Source organism: Zootoca vivipara, chromosome 10, assembly GCF_965207765.1.
Source record: "Zootoca vivipara chromosome 10, rZooViv2.hap1.1, whole genome shotgun sequence".
Classification (NCBI taxonomy): Eukaryota; Metazoa; Chordata; class Lepidosauria; order Squamata; family Lacertidae; genus Zootoca; species Zootoca vivipara.
Window position 1 is genome coordinate 43,064,796 of NC_142593.1, and position 18,851 is coordinate 43,083,646.

Sequence of the window (18,851 nt, forward strand, 5' to 3'; positions counted from 1 at the left end):
ATATTTCCAGACATTCTCTGTTTGCATAGATGAAGAGCTTTTAGGATCATATGGACATACTCAACTGATTCATACAGGAAATGTTTGTACTTCTGTAGTGTAAAAGTATTCAGTTAAAGGTATTTGACAGAAGGGCTTGTAGCTGAAAATCTTACACCTTTGGTTATTTCACCTTCCCTTATATAACCTTGGTAGTAGGTCTCATGTGTTTTGCAAAAGGACTAGGTTCCTCTTTCTGAATTAGCTACACACACCAAACAAAAAACAAACACAAAAAAACCCTTTACCACAAAACATGGCTCATATGTACAAATTAAAAGCAGCCAGCTTTCCATCCCCAGTAATTAGTGCAATATCAGCCACAATGTCCTGACAGCAAATATACTGCTTTTATAACATCTGGTGCTGAGGACGAAACAGTGACCTTCCTCATAATGACCTTTCGGTTTAATCCCTTTTGAAAATAAATCTTATTATGGATGAGTCAGCAAACAGCTCTACGGTGTTTGCTGTTTACAGCTTGCATTTTTCAGGCAGCAGAAAATGCAGATCTTAATATATATGTTTTAGCCTTTTCCTTTCTACAGCATCCCTCTGTGAGGTTAGTAATTTTTTTAGTCATCATTTTAGTGAGTACTCTACATGATCTGCTTGTGATCTTCCCCTGATGCTCTAAAATCTATAATGTTTGGACTAAAGCAGGATTGCTCCTTGAAATGCCATACCTCCTATGGTTGTTTTGGCATTAGGAATCTCAGATGTTGGGGGGCGGGTAGGCCAGGGGTTGGGAACTGAATGCAACAGGCAGATAATCCTCCTCAGTCCTCACAGACTTAATGATGAACATTACACCTGCAACCAGCATTTAATTCCAGCTACCGCTGGGCGAAGTTAAGAATGGATGGATCAGTCTCTTTCCATTCCATAGAAATATGTCCATTCACAAATCCATGTAATCCTATTTCTACATTAAATTTAAATATGTATTTTTAAAGGATTAAATATGTAATTTCAGCATTTTTGTCTCGATATACACATTTCTAACCATAGTTTATCCCAAATATATACTTTTATGTTATATAATTATTATAATAGATGCATTTATGAGAATGCAACTATCCTTTTTATACAGATCTGGTATAACTTAGTGGCTAATGTAGTATGTGCTGAAAGGCACAGCTCAGTAGTAGAGTCGATATGTGGCATGGAAAAGTCCCAAATTCAGTCTGCAGTTGGGAAAGATCCCTATCTGAAACCCTAGAAGAGATACTGTCAGCCAGTGGAGACAATACTGTGCTTGATCTGACTTCCTTCCTATATTCTTATGAGTCAGGACACCCCAAATTCAAGTATCACATCAGCCACGATCACTGACATAGAGTTGGAAGGAACCCCGAGGCTCATCTAGCCCAACCCCATTCAATGCAGGAGTCCTACCTGCAGTTGTCCCTGGGTGGCCTCGAACCACCAACCTTCTGGTTAACAGCCAGGCACATGGACCCATTGAGCCACAGGTCTCACAGAAGATACGTTTGCTTGAAGAACACATTATCCATCACCGCCAGTGTTCTCCTGTAGTGGTTTCAGCTGGTGGAAAAGACAACATGTGTTCCAGGTCATTTCTAGACTTCTAGTTAGGCCCAGCAGTTGTGGCTGGGATCCCATGTGAACTGTGTGGCTGCTCTAAAACATGAACATGACTCATGTGAAGAGTGCTGGCACTCAATGGCCAATATTCAAATGGCCATGGGTCCAATGCAGGAGGCCATTGTTTCCCCCATGGGAAAAAGTTCAAAAGCCAGGCTATATAGAAAGAAGTTTTTGACCACACGGTGCGCTAACAAAAAGTCTTTCCTGATTTATCCCCTCAAAACTTTGTGCAGTGTCAAAGCGAGGGAGAAACCACGGTTCTTATTATCCTTTCACTCCCTCTGCTAATAGCCACACATTTGCCTTTTTCTTTTATGATGTTAGTAATTCACTCATTATGGCTTTACCCCATTATTTTTTAAAAGCCTATTGCATTAATATACTCTTTTTTTTCTTTACATTTCCTCTTTTTCTAGTACAAGCAAGTGGAACAGTACATGTCGTTTCATAAACTACCTGCCGATATGCGTCAGAAGATCCATGATTATTATGAACACCGTTACCAGGGAAAGATCTTCGATGAAGATAGCATTCTCAATGAACTCAACGACCCACTTAGGGAGGTAAGGACGTCAACAACATTGCAAGAGGGTTTCTCCCACATTCTGAGCTTGAGAACAATTCGGGTGCATGAAAAGTACACCCTTCATTTGAGGTGGACTTTAATGAGCCCCTGAAGTTTTTCTGAATGTGGCTTGGGTTGGGAGAACTTTGCTAGTTTGTCTCCAATTAGACCTAACAGGCAAACTTAAAAGGTATTGCAATGATATGTTTGTTTAAAATATGGTTTACTGTTCCTGTTTTGCTTCTAAACAACTCAGTTATGGAATTTCAATTATTATGTAATGCATTGCTAAAAATCACCCTTCTTAAGAAGAGGATTGAAAAACCACCAACCTGGGAAAATTCAGCAAACTTATCTTCCCAGTTCCTCCACTCCACCCTAGTACCCAGGAAAACAATATTAAGACCAGATTTCTTTTTTAAAAAATAGGCCAGGTTCACAAATCACTTTACAACGGTGGTTTAAAAGTGAACATACAGTGTGCTAGTGCAGAGGGAGAGAAAAAAATCTTAGCTGCTTTGCTCTTTGCTATGTGCTGCGCTACTGGGAACTAAGCCATGGTTTGGCTCAGCGTTACATCCACATTATGGTTTATCTCTCTGCAAACACCACAAGCTGTTTTTTCTTGGCCTACTACTTGTGGTTTGTTTGATAGAGACAAACCATGAACCTGAGTTTGGACAGAGTGTTAAGCCAAATCATGGCTTAGCTCCCAGTAGTGCTGCAGCAACAGGAGCGGAAGGAAAGTGAAGCAGCTATTCTTTCCTCCCTGTACATTTGCCTTTAAGCTACAGTTAAGCACAGCTGTGGTGGTTATAAGTGATGTATTAAAGAGGCTGGGGAATCTCAGCCCTTGCTGAAGAAGAATCAGCATAGCTTCTCTAAAAGAAAGTCTCACCTTACTGTAGCAGGGTTGGTCAATAGACTCTGAAGTCACAAAGTACTGAGAACCAAGTGGAACTGGGTCATCTCAACTTATCCAGCAAATAATGCACTTTGCAGCTTCGACAAGCTCAATATGTTTGCATTTTATCCAACTAATGGTGACTGCAGCATAAATTCCTTCTTTGTTTATAAGCATGAATTTGCTATTAGCATTATCAAAATGTCATGCTCATTAATTGTTAAGCTCTGATATAGAATGGCAAATGCTAAAACTTCCATGCCTGATAATGCTTAATGCCAACATTTTTTAACCTTTCCAAACTACGCTTTCCATGTACTGGATAACAAATTGCATTTCTCTTGCACACGAGGCGCAACAATTCACATTCCCCCCCCCCCCAAGTTGAACCTAGGTAAAAAATATACGAGTGAGCTAACAAAAACACATGAAAATGCTTTACTCAAGAGGTGAACTTCTGAAAATATGAGCAAGAGAACTGAAATGATTATGCAGCACTAACTACAGTAGGTCATTGCTGTTCCTGTTGTAATTGCATTGTGATTTCAGTTGTTCTAAAAAAATTCACTGCATAAAAACTTTCAACAGCAATCATTTGATGACAATGCATAATTATCTGATGGGAGATTTTAATTATGTTTGTGGAAACTTGACAAAGCCGACTGTAGGAGCACGCTATGAACAGGCATGGCATTGATCAATTTACTTAAGAACAGGATCACAGAGAAGCTGATCTCCAATTAAGCCCTAGTTCTCACAAATAGCAGGTGAGGAGTGTGGTATCCACCTCTTACGCCCCCGAGGCCCCATTGCCATCTGAGGGAAGGGTGTTCCTGGCCAACACAGAGGCTCTGCTCAACCTAGTCTCCCGCTTTAAAGAACAGCTCCCACCAAACAAGGCTGTTCTTTATCAATCAGCCTGGGGTCCCCCTAAAGCTTCTTTAGTGTGGTATTATAGTATTAAGAGTTTGGGTGGGTAGGCTGTATGCCTGGGCCCCCCTTCTAATTCCTAAAATAGCAAGGCTAGCTTCCTGGTGGTGTAATAGCCTAGGTAATGGGCCATTAAAGGAACAAAGGAGGAGGTTTGGTGCCAGAGGACAAATGAGTGGGTCCCTCTCCCTCTCCTGGCTGGTAGTTAGAGAGACAAAGGCCTGAGTTGAGAATTCGTTGTTTTGAGCTAGAAGTAGGAAGAAAAGCTACATCCTGGGAAGTTTGAGAGTCAGAGAGATGCTTGATCTCAGAATCCAAGGCTGCAGCTATGCAGGAAAGAAACGCCCTCTCAGGTTGTTAATGCTGTGATCCCCCCCATCTTGGCTCAGGTTGTATATATGGGTAAATAAACCATATATCACAAAGACACCACAGTCTCTGCTGGTTAACCACCTGAAACCTTGAAATCTCACACCTCAACTCTCAGAAGCATTTTTCTCTCAAGGAGCACCCTTGCCTATCTCCCAGGCTTACCAAGATTTTCCTTCTCATGTTGAGTTCCACCTTGAACTGCCTGCTTTCCCGGTTATCCACCTGTTTATATAGATTCCCTTTGTCAGTTTCCTACTGACAGTCACCTCCCAGCCACCCTGGGGAATGCCTGCGTTCACGTCAGCTTGTAGAGCCATGCTATATGAAATGTAATGGCCCATATTTGTCTTAGCTCTCTTTGCTGCTCTTCATAAAACAGAATGTAGCGCTTTGCAGAACTACACGAGTAAGCGGAATAAACGGTTGAGTCTGGATCCAGGCTTTCCTAGCCATTGACGGAATGATTATCGTTGAAAACAATTAGATAGGTCCAGGTGCTAAGCAGGCATATCGAAAACACAGGTGACTTTGCTTTAAAAAAAGTCTGTCCTGTAGAATTGCTGGCATCCATCTGTCTTGGGAGACGATGGAGGAGTGCGTCTTTGCGGCTGAGGTCAAGCTATTGGAAGGTTGCAACACCTGCTGTGGCTTTAGAGACTGATGCAGGACAGACATGTTTTGTTGCAGCTGGGGCAGAGGAAGGCGTCCAGTTGTGCTGCTGCAGATGCACTGTGGCATTTCTTCTCTCTGCGTTCCTCCCAGCAGCCATTTCTCCTCTGGTCAGTGCTATGGATACATGACTTGGCTGTCTGTCTCCAGGCACTTCAGTTGTCTGCAGTGGATTCCCACATGGCACGGTTGACAATTACTACGAACTTCTTCGAAAACAGGTCCTGCTGTTGGGCTTTCCATAGGCATCTGATTGGCCACTTTAAGAACAGGATGCTGCTATTAAGAACTTTAAGAAGTGGCTATTGGCCACTTTAAGAACTAGATGAGCTATTAGCAAGATCCAGAGGCTGTTCTTGTGCTCTTAACTGTTGAAAACAATAGAGCAAATGGTCTTCTCCAAATTAAACTTGTATGCATCCAAATATACACTTGCTGAATCCCATTAACATCTATTTTATAACTTCCGAAATGTTTATTGGTTACAGATGCAACTCATAGAAATAGGCTTCTCTTCTGGGTGGCCATACATTAAGTATTTCCTCATAATTTTTTTTTTAAATGAAAAAGTTCGCGTAGACCCCCAAAACCAGTTGCCTTCAGTTATCTGTGAAATCATTGGGACTTGAACTGACTTTAGAATAGTTTGTTTAAAACTGTTTAAATACTGCATTTTACATCACTGTGACCTGCCCTGGAATTTTTGGGTGAAGGGTGGGGGTAATATTTCATCCTACAAACGTTGGCACAAACGTCTCCCTAAATTAAAAATTTCTATGTGACATCAATGATGTTTAACAGAATGGGGATGAAAAAAAAATCTGTTTTCTATTCCAAAATGAGGAAAACTGCACAATATGTTGGAGAAAAACAAAAAAGGATGTTTGAGACACCCAGGTTATTACCGGTATTTGAGCCCAGGAACAACCGTGTTGGTCATGCTGACAAGTTGGAAGCAGTTGAATGAACTGCGGGTGGCTCAGTACCAGCAGATGTGTGGAGCCAAACATTGACTGAAAATGCCATACCAAGAATTGCAGCTAAATAAATGCTAATGCTAATGAAAGGATTGATGGACAAAAATAAATAAATTAAAATCTAGGCATGAATCTGCAAAAGTAGATTTTTATTTCATACATTCCCTTCTGGGCTGGCGATGTTGGGAGCAGATGTGAATGTTCCCTTTGACACACAGAGAAAGACCAATCTCCATCTTTTGTGCCACCAAGAGGCATTCAAAGGATTCATTCCAGCCAGGCAAAAGATGGGCGTGAAGTGAAGCCCATGGGGGATGTAGTCCGGGCAGGATGTGAAGTCTTGGGAGATTACTTGAGGGCCATGGCTGGTCCTGAAATTCCTCACTCCCTTCCAAAAGAAGAAACCCAAACGCAGATGTGATTAGCAGTGGCACATTTAGCATCATGCACAGCTAATCCCATAGGTTTGTGTGTGTTGTTGTTTTTAATTAAGGGGGAAAGCCTAGGAGGAGGAGGAGGAAGCAACTGAGTTTTGAGGGACATGAAAAATAACACTGGGACAATAAGAGACTAGTGCCCCGTTGCTGAGTGATAAGATTTCCAGACTCATGAATGCTAGGATAAAAAATGCCAGGGACTCTCTCCGGTGATGTGCCTTATTGTTAAACCGTCTGGAGAATAGCATTCCACTAGCTGACCTTGCTCACAGGGGTTTCTAGGGCATCATTACTTGCTTCTTGCAGATAATAACAAGTAATGCAGTGGGATGGCATCGGTCAGAGAAGTGTTCTTTGCAGTTCCTTAAAGCAGCTCCAAGTTCGTGTAAAAAAATATATGAAAAGAAAGTCTTGGCACTTTGAATATGATGAAAGATATTTGCGCCTGACTATTACCCAGGCTATAATTGGTTCCATTAGTTTGTTTCATGGGGGTGAAGAAGAAACTTCAAAGCTGTGCAGGGAATCGTGTTTGCCACTGATCCTATGGATAGTAAGATAGTTATTGCATAGTACACAACACTACAGTATAATCCATTAAATTATAGTCAATTTATAGCAACAGAAAATTTATTTATTTCCTCATTTCTATATGGCTCTCCATAACAAAATCTCAGAGTGGCTTACAAAAATATATAAAATAACATTCGAAATACAGAAAACGGAAACCTACAGCAGGAAGAAAATACTCCTTACAGACTGTTGACCAAATCAAGCTGTTCCTATAGCTTGAGTGAAAGGGTGTCTCTTAAGCAGCCTATAGACCCGACATGAGGAAGAAGCCCAATGCACCTTCAGAATCAGGGAGTTCCATAAAGAGGGTGCTACGTCTGAGAAGGTGCCACGCTGGGTCCCTACCCCCTGCACACTTCTCAGGTGCGCAATTATAAGGAGGGCCTCCTCCATAGATCCTTTCTGCCAGGCTGACACATATTAAGAGAGGCACTCAGTTGGGTCCTTGGATCCCAAACCATTTAGGGCTGTATAAGACCAAATATAGTGGGACCCAGGTGGCGCTGTGGTTAAATCACTGAGCCTAGGGCTTGCTGATCAGAAGGTCGGCGGTTCGAATCCCTGTGACGGGGTGAGCTCCCGTTGCTTGGTCCCAGCTCCTGCCAACCTAGCAGTTCGAAAGCACGTCAAAATGCAAGTAGATAAATAGGAACCGCTACAGCGGTAAGGTAAACGGCGTTCCATGTGCTGCTCTGGTTTGCCAGAAGCGGCTTTGTCATGCTGGCCACATGACCTGGAAGCTATACGCCGGCTCCCTCGGCCAATAATGCGAGATGAGCGCGCAACTCCAGAGTCGGTCACGACTGGACCTAATGGTCAGGGGTCCCTTTACCTTTAAGACCAAATAAGTATCTTAAAGTAGACTCCATAGCAAGTAGGCACCCAGATCATGCGAAATAACTCACTCAGTAACTGTGCAGAGTCATTCTGCACCAGCTGCAGCCTCCAAACCATCTTCAAGGGAAATGGGTTGAGGGCTGGATGCACTTGAGTCTGAGATCCAGCAGAGTTCTGTTTTCTAAGCAGTACTTGGATTCTCTGCATGTCCAAGTAATAGGAAAAATGATCAAAATCCAGTCTGCCTTATCAGCAGTTAGATGTGACTACAGAAGGTTAAATTGGTCAATTTTGGTTTCTCAATTTCAGGCATCCCCAAACTTTGGCCCTCCAGATGTTTTGGACTATAATTCCCATCTTCCCTGACCACTGGTCCTGTTAGCTAGGGATCATGGGAGTTGTAGGCCAAAACATCTGGAGGGCCGCAGTTTGGGGATGCCTGCTCAATTTTATAACCTTCAGTTCTCCACATTTCCAAGTCAGCTGTGATTTTTTTTTGAAGTCCTCATGAGAAGTCATCAGAATTTTAGTGTAGTGTAGCTTTATCTTTTAAATGTATGCATGCCATTTTGCCAAAACTGCACATTTTTTGCAAAGCAGTTCCCCCAGAAATAATGCATTTATGTATTTAATTTTCAATTGTATATGTGTGTTTATGAGCGCTTTACCCCAATGTATGCATTTATGTACTCATTACTTGGCTGGAGAATTACACTGCAGAATTCAAATAAGAAAGGATTTCAAAAGATGGCTGTGTTTCATTCCCGCTTTGTTTTGGAAAGTGCAAATCAAATGTGAACTGAATCAAATTTCTCCCCATCCTTGAGAAGTGACACACTAGAAGTTGGATGGTATTATTTCTGCATCACCATGACAAAGCCTTAATACATAGCATTGTAGGGGAGACCTATTCTGAACACCTTACATTGGATACTTCAGCATCTCTCATTGCATGCCATTGCATGCTCCATTGTAGCTCTGCAGATCAGATCAGATCAGATCAGCCCCAGAAAATTATAGCCTGGTTGCTTTTTCAAGGTAGGAGACAGCTGCCGTTCTACAATGCAAGTTGCGACAGAGCTATAGCAGCACAGCAAACCCAACTTGTGAGAAAGAGGTTAATACCCTTTCTGAGCCATTATTTAAAGTTCAGAGCCGGCCTATTTTTAGATCGTAGTGTGAGAAGACGTTGGCTGAAAATAGATACAGATCACGTCTCCTTGTAGAATATAGAACATTGGGACACTTCATTTTCAGAGAACATAATTGGTATTTGGGATATAACCTCCCTGCTTTCAACCTTTCGTGCACTGTAAAAAGAGATTTGTTATAAAAACCTCTCATCTTATGTGAGTATTCCTAAGAACACAGAGCACAGCAAAGGGTGGGGGGGGGCTTTAGTTAAGATTCGGTTTTGCTAGCCCATTTTGGGTGTGGCTAAGGTCAAGTTGTCCCCAAGTTTCCTTTGTCTTGGTATTGTTTTGGCAGAACTAACGTTTAGCCATACCTGCCAAGTCCCTGCCTGAGAAATAAGGGACTGGACCGGAAGTAGCAGACCGGAAGTAGCGCTGCCGCCATTTTGGAACTGGACAGAGCATGCTCAGAAGCGACTTTTGATGCTGCTCTGCCCTGTTCCAAAATGGCCGCCGCGTCAGAATAAACCGGGGAAAAACAAAAATTTTGGCTGGGAACAGCTGGAAAAATGGGGGTTTCCCGGGGAATACGGGAGACTTGGCAGCTATGATTTAGCTCTCAAGCAGTACACTCTGTAGCAGCAGAATAGGTTATCCATTGCAAAAGTAGAAAAATGAAAAATGCACAATCCCCCACCGTTGTCTTCTCCAATGCCCTGTGGTACTCCCATCATGCTCAGAAGTTCTTACTTAATGGTGATTTCACTTATTCATGTATTGGATGCCAGCTGTACCCAGCAAGAGCAACTCTCCCAGTTGCTCATATACGGTATTTTATTCATTGATTGACAAGAGGATTTCTAGGTTGTCGTCCATTACACGATCCCAGGGCAGATTGTGCGGCAATAAAAGGGCAACAACAACAAAGAGACCAGTATGAAACCAGATTCAGCACAGCTTTATAAAAGCAATTTAAAAAACAAACAAACAAACAGCATCATTAAAAATACCCAGGAAGCACAACCTGGGCTTCTGATCTGCAGCAGCAAAATAATTCCTAATGTTTTTTTTTTAAAAAAAGAAAAGCCTGGCCAAATGAGGGATTTGTCACCTAGTGTTGAAAGTCTTGGCACTACCGTAGTTGTGCCTCAAGGGCAGGGCTACACAACCTTTCTCAGACCAAGAGCTGAACTTTTTTTCTTGACAATGTTCCAGGGGCTGCATCCCAGCAGCAGGCAAGGCCAAATGCAAAAGTGGGTGTGAAATTGATTGAATTTATATACCGCCCTATAACTGCAGGTCTCAGGGTGGTTCGCAGAACAAAATCAAAACATAAAACTGCAAAATACATAATCAAAATAAATACAGCACAATGACCCCCCCCCCAAAAAAAACCCTACATTTTTAAAGGGTATAGGATGTCAATCAAATCAACCAGAGGCCTGATTAAAAAGCAACGTTTTTGCCTGGTGCCAAAAAGTGTATAATGAAGGTGCCAGGCAAACGTCCTTGGGGAGAGCATTGCACAGATGGGGAGCCACTGCAGAGAAGGCCTGTTCTCGTGTTGCCACCCTCCGGACCTCTCGAGGACGAAGCCCACGAAGGAGGGTTTTACACAGTTCAACTTTACACAGCTGGTTAGTTTCTACCTGGACTCCCCCCCCCCATCCTCCTTCAAGGCAAGAAAAGGGCACTATCAGCATCACAGAATTAGAAGTGTTCACGGACACATCCCAGCCAGACAAAAACTGGGGGTGTGAATCAGGGCTAGTGACAGATGTGGCTGGGGAGAAGGGAGAGGCTAGAGAGAAAGTGGGGCATTGGGAGAACACTGAGGACCAGAGAGAGAAGCTTGGAGGGCCACCTTTGCCCCCTAGGCCTGATGTTCCCCGCATCTACTGTAAGGGAAGGCTTTTCCATAGTCAGGGGGACACTATGCACATGAGGAAGGCTGACCCAAAAGCTTTTAGAGGATTCAGAGTGTGTCACCTGACTTACACTGGCCTGCTTTCTTGCCATTCCTTCCTTTGGCCAGAACTGGACAGTCCTGCCAGGAATTTCCAGATTTCCAGGTCAAGACTCCCTGTGTGTTGATACTGCTCTAGTGAACACATTTTAACAATTTGATTGGTGAAGGAAATAATACCAGAATGGACTTCCACTGTGCACAGAAGAGCTCAGGATGGCAGCCTCAATCATTTTGTAAAACTCTATTAGAACACAGTGTTTATCTGTCTAGCTCCAAAGTGTTACGTGCACTGTGCCTTGACACTTACAACATTTTTTGCATTGCCCCCTTGGGCAGTAAGTTCGCAAGGTTTGCCATCATTCCACCTTGGCTGACACTAGGAGACCTGGTGTCCCCCCTTCCACAGCCAGGTGGTGGCACTTTCTCATTCTGGCGGATATGCCAGCATCCGAGTCACTGGCTTGAAGAGATTAGACCTCGTGTCCGGCACCCGGAGACTGCTCAGGCACTATAAAAATCAACTTCGGTGGAATCGCAGAGGTGGTGATTAACATGCAGGCGTGTTTCAAAATAATTTGAACCACTTCTTGGCAAAGGGAGAGGAGTCTTATTTCTTACAGAAATGATCTTCGGTTCATAATTAATTTATAAGGTAGGTGAGATAAACGTAATTGAAATGTTCTTCACCACAAGAGACATGTCAGGCTGTAATAGGCCCGTAAATTAGCCAGTCTTGGCTTTGAGTCATTTGAATGTTCTTTTTAAGATTCCCTGGCCACATGAGTTACTTAAGGAGATAGAGCCAGGCCACATTGCCTCTTAAGCAAACTTCCAGGGCCACACACCAGTGGTGGTGGTGGTGGGGGGGAAACAAAGGCCAAAGTGAGCAGATCCATGGATCTGAATTGGTTAGACTGCAGGCTTCCTCAAATTCAGCCCTCCAGATGTTTTTGGCCTACAACTCCCATGATCCCTAGCTAGCAGAACCAGTGATCAGGGATGATGGGAATTGTAGTCTCAAAACATCTGGAGGGCCAAATTTGAGGAAGCCTGGGTTAGAGTGTGGTGCTGAAAATGCCAAGGTTGCAAGTTGCCCCTGTATGGGACAGCTGCATAGTCCTGCATTGCAGGGGGTTGGACTAGAATATCAGGGTCCCTTCCAACTCTACAATTCTATGATTCTATTACTCTTACCTTTGTGGTAGGCTACATTCCATTCATACAGAAGTCAGAGGCTTCTACCGTCCATGTATACACACCTCTCCACCCACAACCCAAGCAAACAAGAGACATTCATAAGGCTGAAGGACACAGGCAAAATCTCCTGAAGGACAGGAGCAGGGCTGGTGAGGGCTGTGGTCTTGGGAGAGTTCCGAGGACAGAAGAACACAAGAAGAAACTGTTGGATCAGGTCAAAGGCCCCTCCAGTGTAGCATCCTGTTCTCACAGTGGCCAACCAGATGCTATGGGAAACCTGCAAGTAGGATTTGAGCACAAGAACACTCCCTTCCTGTGGTTTCCAGCAAGTGGCATTCAGAAGCATTGTTGCCTCTCACTGTGGAGGCAGGACATAGTCATCATGGCTAGTAGCCATCATTTCAATCTGATTTGTTAGCAGTATACAACACTTTGCATGGGGATTTTTTAATCATCCACAGATTTCATATTTTTGGGTGTACTTCTCTATCACCTTCCTACCTGCAAAAAAAAAGTCTGTTCCCCCCCCCTTCTTCTCTTTTAATGTGGATTTGTTGTCATTGGGCAGCAGATTGCATTAATTCACTTCAATTCCACAAACTTTGATTTCTGGGTATGTGCTTGAATCACTCCCACAAAAAACTGGCAGTCTGGAAGTGCCCCAAAATGGAATGAAGGAATGAAGATTCCCAACCTGAAACTATACGAAATCTACACATTCACCAGTTTCTGGTTTCTGTGCCGTCACCAGGAATTCCATGTACCTTTTATAGCATGTCCCTTTCTTTAAAAATGAAATCTGAGAGTCGCGGGAAACTGGCACCCAGTGCCACATCCTGTGGTTTGCAGAATCATGACAAACACATTGTCCATGACCTTCCTTATCCAAGTGGCAGGGTTGTGAAAGAAGCATTGTTCAGAACAATTTGTTTTGTCTTCATTTCCCACATTAGATGTCCTCAGGATGAGTGGCATGCCTCAACCCTTGTTGGCAACCCCATGTCCTCAACTCCATGCAATTTGGGCTTAGAACGACTTAACTCCTGTTCTTCTTTTCCCTTTCATACCGCCGTGCCTTTTTAGCTCTGTTCTGTAGGCAAAAGGACTAAATTGACTGAAGTCCCACTGCTCCCACTTAACCAGCTTGTGGGATGCAGCCATCATCATAATTTAATCACTCCCCAGACTGCTTCTATCTTCTATCCACACACTGGTAATTGCTAAGGTAATATTTGCTGCTTGTTTGATGTGGGTTTTTAAAAAGAGAGAGAGAGAGAGAGAAAGAGTTTGCAGAGGTGACAAAATCCTGTTGGTCCTCCTGGCTTTTTTCTAGGCAACTTGCTTGTTTGGATCACCAATTATTTTTTTGAAAATATTTTCATTGATTTGCATTGAAATAAGTGCGCCTGCGCATACACAGTCCAGGAAGTACTTCTGGGCAAATCTGAATCAACAAGGCATCCACGAAAGCACATATTTGCTCCTAACACAGCTGCCACTCGTTTCTGTTGGGTGTATACACAGAAGACATTCCTAATGAATCATTGTGTTTCTAGCTTCAACTTCTTCCTCGCCAGTCGACTAGCTGTGTGTATATAGTTTTGTGGTGCTAGATGTCTGAACTAGATTGCCTCTTGATCTTGCCGCATGATTCTGTGTCTTTCTCACTTTTCCATTTAATTTCCTTCCATCTGAACATGCCTTTGTGATGACCCCAATTATTTTTCTCCCCTTTTTAGGAGATTGTCAACTTTAACTGCCGGAAGCTTGTTGCCACAATGCCTCTCTTTGCAAATGCTGACCCAAATTTTGTAACGGCTATGCTGAGCAAGCTGCGGTTTGAGGTGTTCCAGCCTGGAGATTACATTATCCGAGAAGGGGCTGTGGGGAAAAAGATGTATTTCATTCAACATGGGGTTGCCGGTGTTATCACTAAATCCAGTAAAGAGATGAAGTTGACAGATGGCTCTTACTTTGGAGGTGAGTACAAAGGAAATGCATGCTATGAGGTTTATATATAGAGGGAGTGAATGAAGATTAAACCCTTTGAATTCAGGAAGGTTATGAAGACAACATAGCACATCTGTTGGGTATATTTTCTCTTTCTTCCTAGAGGATTGTGGCAACAGGATACACTAACTCCTCCAAAAGCTTTCGACAGCACTGACTGCTACATTGCCAAGAAGGATGGCCTGTGTCCTGATTTGCTAGTTTACTCACACTTCTACAGCATTTTGATTGTTCATTGGTTAATGGTTCGCAGAAAAATGTTTAAGCTAATGCTTGTGTTTTGGGGTGACAGTGGTTGATACGAAATGACTGATGCTGCAGTCATTGCCAAATGCATGCGTGAACTCATTATTATGCTGTTTCTATGCAGTCACAGAGCGCATGGATGTCTATTTGGCACACAAAAGAAACATGGTAGGACCTACATTGGGATATTTCCAACTGTATTTTATGTGCCACTGGAACATGCACAATGGTACTTCTTCTCCTTCCCCAGGAAGCTCTCCATGTCCTCTGATCTGCTCTGTAGTGTTGGAGGGTCTCTCTGGAGCAGATTTGGGAACTGAAGGGGCTGCAGGGGGAAGAGAAGAAAGGGAAGTTCCATTGCACAAGTATAATACTGCCCATGTGATGTTCAGTACAACCAAATGGCTTCTTCGTGATTGTTTGTATGCAGTGACCATACTTAATATTGCATATGCTGGTGCATGGCAGCAAGGAAAGCGGATCTGAAAGCTCCCCAGAGCAGTAGGGAAAGATGTCATACAGGTATTGATGTTCTTGAGATAGTACTTTTGGCAGCCTCCTACATCAACATGATAATAACTTCTTCTTGGGGGGGGGGCAATCTTGCAGCAACTTCTCTTTCGGTTTGATTATACTTAGGATTAATGACAAATAAATGTTTTCCATGCCTTAGGAGAGACTAGGTGCACAAAGATTCAATTAGCATAATATTATTTTGCATGGTAATAGCTTTAATCTTTGAATGCCTTCATTTTTATTAAACCTCAGAGATAGGCTCGCCATTTCCTGTCAAGTCTCCTATCCATTTGTGTTTATGAGTTTCAATAGCTTCTAAATAAGAGAATGGAGCAATATAACTTATCTAGCACATGCACACACCAAACCGCCCAATTTTGATAATGAATCTGATAAGTGTATGTTTAATTTTTAACTCGCACAGTATTAGCCTTCCTTAGAGCATAATATCCTACACGGTGCCCATTCTAGTTTTGACCCCATCATCTTCCCTGCTGAATTCTACAAGGGCAACACTGAGGCTGCGGGGGGAAGAAACTGATAGGCAGTCAAGGAAAGGCGAATACAAGTCATCCATGGAGCAGGAAAGAACTTGAGACATGGAATGCAATTAGCTTTGATTCACAGAAAGTAAACAACACAGCAGAGTCCGTGTGGCTCATCTCACCTAGCTGAAGACATTGCTGGAACTGACCACTGACCTTCCGCCTCCAGTCTCTCACTCCTGATCCCTCCCAAGCAGATGTAGACTGTGGCGAGGGGGTGGACTTCTTCTCTGTGCCTGTCCTGCTTGGCCCGTTGCTCAGCAACATGCAGGACTCTCCTTGAGCGGGGGTGTCAGAGGCGGAAGAGAGCCAGCAGGACTGGGACTGTCCAACTCCTGAGCAGCAGGGGCAACCTCTGACTCCTCCCTGTCTGAGTCTGCACTCACACTGAGACTCTCTGCCTCCAAACCTGCCCTGGAAGGGCCTCCTTCTTCTGATGCCCCCTCCCTCCCTCCCTGATCGCTCAGCTCTCCTGCATCTGGCATCCCCCAGCTTGTCCCTTCTGCAAACTGGTCCCCTGTGTCCCACCATCACTGTCCTGGGTCTAGGTCGTCTTCTTCTGTGTCATCCCTGGGGGGCTCTTGGGCCGGCAGTGCCCACTACTTTTCCTCATGCAGCCAGTCCCTGACAGCCACCCTCTGAGCTGGTTGTAAGGAAGAAGGCAGATAGGTGAGGCCAGCTACGTTTAGTGGGACAGCACCCCATTTGCTCTAATAGACCAGCTTCTCCTGCCCAGGATTCTGAGTGTCTTCACCACTAGAGATGTCAAATTAGCATAGTGCAGGTAGTACAATAAGCACAGCTTGTCTTGGTCACCATAGTGACTGTTTAGGAATGGATTGATCTGTTTTTACCTTGTATGCATTTGGACTCTGCATAGTAATGTCAGACATTGGTTTTTTAGCCCATTTACAAATTTCACTGTGCTTCCTTCTCTCAATTTGTGTGTTTATTCGTACAGCGCCATCTATGAAGATGGCACTTTGCAAATAATAGCAATGACAGGTCGCTACCCTGAGGGGATTACAATCTAAAAATAGGCACAAAGGAAACCTGAGGGAAAGGAGAGGGCCATAGAGGCCGGAATAAACAAAGGGAGGATAAGCCATTATTTCAGTTACATATACTTCAGTTAGTTATACCTAAAGTATTGAAATATACATGTACATGGGGGGAGTGTCTTCCTTTGACAGCTTTGTATCTGACAGAAGTGCATTCTAGTGCATGGGCTACAATATATGCTGCAATATATTTGTTTGCTTTGTAAGTCTTTTTTTAATGGTGTTTTGGTTTTTTTTGCGATAAAGAGCCATTTCATTTACTTCCTGCTAGTTGAAATGCCCAGCGTAAGTATACGACCCTATGCTTCTGCATTTATTAACTAAAAGACACGTTACTATAGCAATGTTGATTTGGAATTCAGCAGAACAGCAAACTTGCCAGCAGGTCAACCCTATTTCCCCCCCACCCACAAGTATAGAGTGCTTTCGGATAAATACTGCAATTGTTTCATTTTGTTCCCCGCTGTGACATTTGCTGCTGAATCCCCACATCATTGCTTCTAGATGTGACATGCAATATGTATTCTTCACCTATTTTTTTAAAAAACCCAAAGCAGCCTTGGGGAGGGTGGTTGCTAATCCTTTCCCCATAGCTATTTTTCTGTTGAAAATCACCCCACTTTCTCTCTCTCCCTCTCCCCCCCCCCCCCGTCAGCTTCTCCCCATATAGGGGGAAGCAGACGAAGAAATAGACTCTTATAGCAGATAATCCAACAAAGCAGGTTTTATGTTCTACAGTCTGCATACACGACTACAGTCTGCATGCAGCGTAGGTCGATCTTTCCCATATCCTGGACCCAAACCGTTTGGGGCTTTGAAACATAGGAAGGGACCTAGGAAGCTGCCTCAAACCAAGCCAGACCGTTTCCTTGCTTGCTTGCTTTTTTATTTTTTAAATAACTTCTTCATTGATACTTATTCGTAGCTATACAAAAAGACAAACCCATTACAAAATATCCCTTTTATAATAGACTAAGATAACCAGCTACTTAGTCGGAAAAAGAACAAAGTCAGAAAGAAGAAAAAGGCAAGAAAAGGAGGAACCCATCCCCCACACACACACACACAAAAAAGAGAGAAAGCGGGAGAGAAAAGGGAGAGAAAGGAAAAAACTAAAGAAAAACCAAAATGAGTAAAAGGGCCATTTGTTGATCTAGCTTCATATTGCCCACATGGACTGGCAGCAGCTCTCCAGAGTTTCTGGCAGGGGACATTTCCAGCTGTAGTTGGAGATGCTGGGGATTGAATCGGGGACCTCCCACATACAGAGCAGGTTTTCTGCCACTGCTCTACAGCCCTTCTCCGTTATCGGCAGGATAACTACCACCTTGGACTGGACTTGTAAGCAGGTGGAAAGCCAGTGCAATTGTTAAAATACTGGTGCCATGAAGTCAGAATATGGGGCTGTTGCATTCAGTACCAAGGAATTCAGACACTTTCAAAGAGCAGTGCCATGTAATGTGTGTTGGAGTAAGCTAATCTCGAAACGACAAGCCCTTATCTACTCAAGAGCAAAGCCGGGCCAAAGAGCCTTACAAGAGAGCAAACCTGTTCCTTCAGGAGAAGGACAATATTTTGAGCATCCCCACCCAGTTGGGCCTTCCTTTTTACCACCAGTATTTCCATCTCGCATAAAACGCTTGTTGGATGTTGCGGATTGCAGGTGTTTTTTAAAATCTGAATACATCTGCATGCACCTTTCCAATCTAGCAAAGATGTCTGGTTTCTGTGTACATGATTCCATTGCAGGATCAAGGGCCAGTGTATTGTAAAAGTCCACAGTGTTTCCTTATCCATACAGAAATACATAGATAAAGGAAGAATTAGCTATGTCTTTTAATCCATGAATGTAGCCAGCCCCCAGCCACAAGTCCCAATAGGCATCTCCTCTTCTCTAATCTTGGACCATGCTATAAAAGGAACAAACCTCTTGTGCTGTACACTTTCATTTTTATTTTAAAGGGATTATACAGTTGTTCAAGCCTTTACTATAAGTGACTTGCTAGTTGATGGTAACCCTTCTCCTATCCAGACTTGCTAATTGATGATCATCCGATCTTTTCAAAGTTCAATGTATGTCTGTACAAAGGCTACCTAATTGCAGCTGCTTACACTAGACAGGGTGGTATGTATTGAGTTTCCCAACAACAACGGCTAATTTCTGGTTAGCTTAAAATGAATGCTAATCTATCGCAATGTTTACTAAGTTACATCCTATTGCAGGAAGCAACCTGTTGGCAAAACTACCAGGTGAAATGTC

General features: G+C 43.3%; 1 protein-coding gene across 1 annotated transcript in view; it reads left to right on the forward strand.

Annotated features, from left to right (window-relative positions):
- The window catches only part of HCN1 (hyperpolarization activated cyclic nucleotide gated potassium channel 1), a 175,036-nt gene that overhangs the window by 135,811 nt on the left and 20,374 nt on the right, over positions 1-18,851 (forward strand). Inside the window, exons 5-6 of the mRNA XM_035100970.3 lie at positions 2,067-2,213; positions 13,953-14,193. Of these exons, the coding sequence (XP_034956861.2) occupies positions 2,067-2,213; positions 13,953-14,193 (388 nt within the window). The remainder of the gene's footprint in view (positions 1-2,066; positions 2,214-13,952; positions 14,194-18,851) is intronic.